The sequence below is a fragment of the Sardina pilchardus genome, chromosome 3 (assembly GCF_963854185.1).
Source record: "Sardina pilchardus chromosome 3, fSarPil1.1, whole genome shotgun sequence".
Taxonomy (NCBI): Eukaryota; Metazoa; Chordata; class Actinopteri; order Clupeiformes; family Clupeidae; genus Sardina; species Sardina pilchardus.
The window spans coordinates 35,150,113-35,157,612 of record NC_084996.1 but is presented as its reverse complement, the minus strand read 5'-3'; the positions used below and the strand labels follow the sequence as shown (position 1 = coordinate 35,157,612).

General features: G+C 44.5%; 1 protein-coding gene across 1 annotated transcript in view; it reads right to left on the bottom strand.

The window, feature by feature from the left end:
- vat1 (vesicle amine transport 1) overlaps positions 1 to 7,500 on the bottom strand; it is a 24,215-nt gene that overhangs the window by 8,916 nt on the left and 7,799 nt on the right. Inside the window, exon 3 of the mRNA XM_062533041.1 lies at positions 1,038 to 1,208. Within this exon, the coding sequence (XP_062389025.1) occupies positions 1,038 to 1,208 (171 nt within the window). The remainder of the gene's footprint in view (positions 1 to 1,037; positions 1,209 to 7,500) is intronic.

The window sequence follows — 7,500 nt, the reverse complement described above, 5'->3', positions numbered from 1 at the left end:
ATGGCCCATCAAAAGTTCCAAGAAGGCGTGCACACACACACACACACACACACACACTCACACACGCACACACACACACACACACACACACACACACACACACACACACACACACACACACACACACACACACACACACACACAGAGAGAGCGAGAGAGAGAGAGAGCGCAGGAAAACACACAAACACACATACACACACAGCTGTGGTGGGTAGACATAAAGATAGAGAGAGAGAGGGAATAACACACTTCAAGGTTAAAACAAGGGGAAGATAGGATATCGCTGTGTTCACAATCAAATGGGTAGAGCAGGGCAGGAAAAGACGACTGTTTGAGGAGAGGGTAAACATAGCCTTGTCTCAGCGCCAGCAACATAACTCAACTCCAGCACAGCATAAGTTCCCAGACACTATTTCATCAATTATTTTGATTTGGCTCAAAAGCAAATTATGGTGAATTATACATTTTAAGGGGAAAGCTTTACTAGAGCATGGTTGGACTATTATTTGTCATTATGATGAGCTTAATGAAAAACTGACTGAAACTGATCTGAAAATGGTCTGGTGCACGTCATCTTTTTCTGAATTTGAGGCTGGAAGAGCCACTCCACATTTTGTTTCATTTTTGTGTCTTGATTTTGTTTTGTTGGATCTTGTTTCTTTGTCTTGTTTGTTTTCATAAAATGGTCATAACCCAATATACCCAATGGATATAATCGAATATACCCAAAGGTAATAATCCAATATACCCAATGGTTATAACCCATTAAACCCAATGGCTATAAACCCAATATATAACCCATTGTAATGTCAGAGAACTCATTCATGTATGAAACAGTAGTTTAATATAAAACCCGTCTGTTTATAAATGCCAATCTGCATGTCCTTATCACACAGGCTGTATCACAAGGTTCCTGGAGTATTTGATGTCTGGCTAGTCCCATAGTCCCTTCCTTTGAGGCTGGAGGAGAACTTGACCTTTGACCTTATGCAAGTGGCCCGCGCTGATGTGAGACGAGATGGGACGAGGCGGCTCACCTTTAGGGCTGATCTTGCGGACCTCCTCCACGTAGTCCTTTGTCCGGTAGTCGATGGCGTGCGTGACACCGCCCTCGGTGATGACCTCATGCTTGCTGGCTGACGCCGTGCCGAAGACGGTCACGTCCTTCACCGTGCGGCACATCTGGGTGGCAGCGATGCCCACCCCACCTGAGACAGATGAAGTAGAGGAGAGGCAGACAGAGACAGGGTGAGGGCACAGAGAGATTTGCCATTTAGTTTCCCTTTATTGAATCACGTGTCAAGGCCTCCTTAAAGGCTATGTATTGTATGTGTGTGTGTGTGTGTGTGTGTGTGTGTGTGTGTGTGTGTGTGTGTGTGTGTGTGTGTGTGTGTGTGTGTGTGTGTGTGTGTGTGTGTGTGTGTGTGTGTACGTGTGTGTGTGTGTGTGTGTGGCATGCGAGACAGAGAGACAGAGAGACGGAGAAAGAGAGAGGAATTGTTGTCTCCTTAACAACAACAACAACCACAGAATGAAACTCAGCTGATGACAGTGACATTCAGTCTCCCCGAGCAGGTGATTGTGTGAATGTGATTGGGTTGAGTGTCCATGGGTGTATGGCTTCACTTTAATGGGATTTGCACTGTTTACTGTCTGTGACTCCAAAAGGAAAGATGCCTCCATCCTGATGAGGGGCGAATGGGGACAACGCACAACACAATCACATTACTGCTGCTACTCAACATTCACACACATTAATGCTCATACACACACACACACACACACACACACACACACACACACACACACACAGACACACACACACTAAAGGTTGACTGTTGAGACCCTGTAAAGGGCAAGATTTATCTGAGGTCAGTATAAACGCACAGTCGCACGCGCACACACACACACACACACACACACACACACACAGACAGGCTGACACACACAAACACACACACGTGTCCATACACTCCCTCTTCCCTCTACGCTATGAATGCCAGAGGTGAGCCAAGTTTCTGTTGCCATAGAAACTTGCTCTGCCAAAGCGGCCATTTTCTCTCGATACAACTCTGAACATATCCACAGGTGTGCGTGTATCAGACTGCGTATTTGTTCTAGTGAGAGCAATAGAGTGATAGAGTGTGTGTGTGAGAGAGAGAGACACACTGACACACTCCTCCCACCTCTGTCAGTGCCCCTCTCTGACTGCCTCCTGCTCATTGCCCCAGCAGTAATGAATGTATGGATGGGCAGACAAGGGGATATTGGGGAGGTCAGCTGCCCTTGTGACTGTAGAGCCTCCATCACAAGATCAGCTGTAACACTGCCAATACCCCTCCCGACACACACACCCACACACACACACACACAAGCACATTCTCACGCGCGCGCGCACACACACACACACACACACACACACACACACACACACACACACACACACACACACACACACACACACACTGTTTCTCACTCACCCTTGCATTATACACATGCTGTCTTACCTTTTACCACTGACACATTTAAAGGAACATGCCAAGTTTTGGGAATGAGTTTATTTATTATGTCAACCCCAGAGTTAGATTAGAGGATACACACCCTTCTCCTCTCTCTTCTCTCTGTGTGTAATAATCAAAGTGTGACACCATTATCCTAGCTCAGTAATTCACTGAAAGTGGGTTACACCAGTTAGCCTGTACCTCCCTTTTAGCTATGGGCTAGCTGGTGTAACCCACTTCCAGTCAATTATGCTAAGCTAAGCTAACGGTGTCAGCCTGGCTTAATGCACATACAGGAGATAGGCATATCATATGATCGAACTCTGGGGTAGATGGCAAATTAGCAAAATCCCCCCTAAAATTGCCATAATCCTCTAATAGTGCTTAGATATTATATCATGCAAAACACACACACACACACACACACACACACACGTTCCACACAACAAACAAACAGAACACCAGCAATGCAGCTGTGTGCACCACCTTTTCACCCCTCTCTCTCACACACAAGCACACTCAGTCACACACACACACACACACACACACACACACACACACACACACACACACACACACACACATAGACACACACATGCACGGTTACAGAACGGTTGGCATGTACAGACTGAATGAGTCTTTCATGTCCGCTCATATCTGCTAATCTTCACAAGTATGTGCACACATTACTCTAACCCATATCACGCTCTCCTTCCTCCCCATACTCCCTCCATCTCCAGCTCTCTCTCTGAGCTCCCCCCTTCTCTGTGACATCCCTCTCTTTCTCTCATTCACTTTCTACCTCCTCCTTAAATCTTCAAATCACTTTTCCAGATGGGGAGAGAGACCGAGAAACTGTGAGAGGGAGAGAGAAGCAGAAAGAGAGAGAGAGAGAGAGAGAGAGAGAGCGATAAGGAATCTCTTGCAATATGAACAGATTCCCGTGGCTAATTCTATTTGTTTCACTCAGGATTTGATACCATTGTTTATATGAGAAAATGAGCATTAATGGTCATCTAATCAAGATTTCTGTTCACGAGGGTATGTTAGGACACCAACATACAGAGCCATCTCTGTGCTTCAGCGCACAGAGCGAGGAAGAGAGAGAGAGAGAGAGAAAGACAGAGCAACAGGGGAAGGAGAGAGACAGAAAGAGTGAGAGAGAGAGTGAGAGAGAGAGAGAGAGAGTGAAAATGTGATATTCAATAGCATTACTCCAAAATGCACGGGAATTTTCCCCAAAACTCTGAGGAATTTCAGGTCCACACCCTGGGAGCAGCGCAAGGTCAGGATGGGAGTGAGGGAGCCGGAGTGGAGAGCAGGGGCAGCTGGAGGAGGAGACCAGAGATGGACACTGGACAGCACATTACATGGACATGGACCAGAGCTCGCTGACCCTAGCTGTTTACTTCTGCCCCTAAAGCAGCACAATGTGGTTCTCTTGCCTTGAAATAATGGCCAGTGCGTGTTTGAAACGTTTCATATTGCACTATGCAACGTTACTGTTCAAGTAGCATCATGACCCTTTGTTTTGACTAACTGAGTATTGAGTGTTAAAATGTGTGTTAGGTGACGAGGTCACAAGTGGTCAGCGTAAACAACCCCAAAGATGCACTGTGATCGGATCAAACCACTTGCTGAGGGGCTCAGGACGCGTGTGACCACGTATCTTCTGTGGAGCAAATACGGATCCATCTGATCTGATCCATCGTGGACAACTGAGCTCTAATGAATATGACGATGACAGTCACAGAATATAAACAGTGGTCAGCAAATAACACTGGTAACCTCTGGATATATGTGTTAATGAACATGTGTCTTGGCTGACCACTTGTGATCAGATCACATTGATTCTGGTGATGAGAAATGCTGTCTTCTGATTGGCTGGCGGGTGTCCCAATATTTGTGTACAACAATCTATGAAGAAAGCAATGGCAAGCCAGTTACAAAAGTGCATTGCAAAATGATGAAATACTCCAAATTAAAAAGGTGAGGTGAGGTGCTAGACACTAACTAAAATTACGTAAGAGGCTATGTATGAGTGCATGTGTGTGTGCATGCCTGTGCGCGCGTGTGTGTGTGTGTGTGTGTGTGTGTGTGCTTGCGCGCGCTTGTAATCACTTCTTGAGCTCTGTAAAGGAAACACATTTTTAGTTTCTGAGTGGATTAAAAAAACATCCTGCGCTGGTGCTTCCTGAGTGAGAGTACTCTCCCTCCCTCTGTCTTTCTCCCTGTCTCTGTCTCTCTCTCTCTGTCTCTCTCTCTCTCTCTCTCTCTCACACACACACACACACACACACACACACACATGCACGCATGCACGGACACAGTCTGTAGTGTTATATTATTCTAAATACCAGAGGCATTTTGCCTTGTTACAGTCAAAGCCTGTCAAGTTGGGCATGAATGGAAGTTCAACCTCAGCCATAAATACTACACAACTAAACCCGTGCAAATAAAGCCACAGTTATGCTTGCAGTTCTGACCCTGTATGGTACACCCACCCACTGACTAGGTCACGCACACACACACACACACACACACACACACACACACTAACACTCACACAGGCACACAAACACACCGCCCATAAATTCCAACAACAATGCGTTTCACCACAAGAGAGACAGAGCAACAAGTGCTGGAAATGAACCATGGGAAAAACAAGGTTCAAATTATGGCTCACGGCCATTCTATGGCTGCACTTCCTTATGAGAATCCTGCTAAGTACTAACTCTGCCCTGCTAGTCCCCCAAATCCTCCTCCCTTCATCTCCCTCTCATTCTCGCACTCCCACTCCCCCTTTCCCCTCAAATTCCCTCTTCAATGCTCTCTCTCTCTCTCTCTCTCTCTCTCTCTATCGCTCTCTATTTTCTCTCTCTTTCTCTTTCTCTCTCTCTCCTCTTGGGGTGTGGTGGTTCAGTGGTAGGTTACAGAGGATTTTGGCCTTGCTCAAGTCCAGATGGATAGCACTGTCAGGGTGTTTCCTTTGCTCCCGACCCTCAGGAAAACACCAGGAAAACACACACACACACACACACACACACACACACACACACACACACACACACACACACACACACACACACACACACACACACACACACACACACACACACACACACACACACACACACACAAACACACGACACAAATGCATGTGCAAAAACATGCACACACACATTCACATATTCATGCCAGAATACACAAAGTATACAAAACTGAAGCTTCACACAATACCAGAGGATGTAGTTTTGTGAGTGTTACCTCACACAGAAAGAGGACAGCCAGAGAGAGAGAGAGAGAAAGAGAGATAGACAGAGAGAGAGAGAGAAAGAGAGAGTAGGATGTGAATAGAACAATACTCTGTTGTTTGGTGTGAGTTTGCAACTCAGTACTAGGACCAAACCGACTGTCCACCAAAAGGCCTTTCCCAGGCCCCTCATAGGTGAGGGTGAGGGTGAGGGTGAGGGTCTACTCAACCAGCCTTCCTCCATCAACACCATCCTCAGTGGGAAAGCATATCTGGGTGTCTCCCACAATGAAACCAAAATCACTCAAAAGTCACACCACACATTATGTAATGTTGGCAAACAACACTATCTGAGTAATGTGGTGGTTAGCATACAGTTTTGCTACGCAGTAATGGAATCTACACTTTATTAGAGTCTCATTAGCATATTATTAAATATAATCAGTGTTATTATGCATTGCATAGACTAATCAGCATGTGATGCTAGATGATGTTTGGGTGAAACTGAAGCATCTGTGGAGGATGGCTGTGTAAATGCCAGACTAACTGCACATCATCACACCATGGCTAATTTAATGTTTGAGAAATGTATTTTGTATAGGATATTCCCTTGTTCTGGGTATCAAAAGCAATGGGTGGTTTAATTTAAAGTGTTTGGGAATCTCACAGTAAAAGATCCTGATCACTATAGACCACAGAGAGAAAGAACAGAAACATAAGATGGCATATTTGTGCAAAATATCAGAATTGGGATATTTTGGTATACTTAGGTAATGCCAATCCAACTTTATTTGGGTTGTTTGATTAGTAAAGGTAAATCAGAACAACCCAACTTCAGTTTGACTGATATTACCTGAAATTCACCATTTTAAAATGATTTATAATATTTATGATATTTCTTATCTTTAAATTTTTTTTTTTAAATGAATGAAGTCTGATCACTGGCCACAAGACAGATCATGAAACTATTCAAATGATATCAAGAGTGCTGCATGCTATGACACTATGCTAGCTAAATATCTTTATTGACACAATTAGCCAACTGGCATCAGGTAAATAGCACACTGACTGATGCTACATATTGTAAAAGCACTACCTGAAAATTTCATCAGTGTGACTAAGACACTTCATCTTGAAGTGATTAAAGTTGGTGCAACCGTGTTAAGATGTCTCCTGTTAGCTATTATATTTCAAAATGTTCTACGAGGGAATCAACATAATCAGTTTGTGTAGTTTAGCTATTCTCCCCTCAGTGACTTTGTTACTAAGTGATCTGATATACAGGGTTGGAAATTAACTTTTAAAAATGCAAACATCCACAGCCACTGAGAAATAGGCAAATTCACTAGCCACTCAGTAGTAAATCATTATCTTTGAAATATCCATCCCTGAGCCACAGTCAGGTTTAAAGGTGAGGAATACAGAATGAAATGAGAGCTGTGGAGAGGATCTTCAGAGTAAGATCACTGCCACCGCCCAGGCCTTCGTTCATCTGTTTAATCTCTCATGGAGCCATCAGAGATTTGAGCTCAGCCTCAGACCTGGTTGGGCCTGTTGAGGAGGTGAGGCGAGCTGTGCTACACAATACTTCATAAGTCATGGATCATTTTCTCACAAACAGTAGGATTTGATCTTCACAAACAAAGAAACATACAAACAAACATACTCATTCAAATCCACACACACACACACACATGCGCGCGCGCGTTATACAGACTCTAGCACCACCCAGAAATTCCAACAACA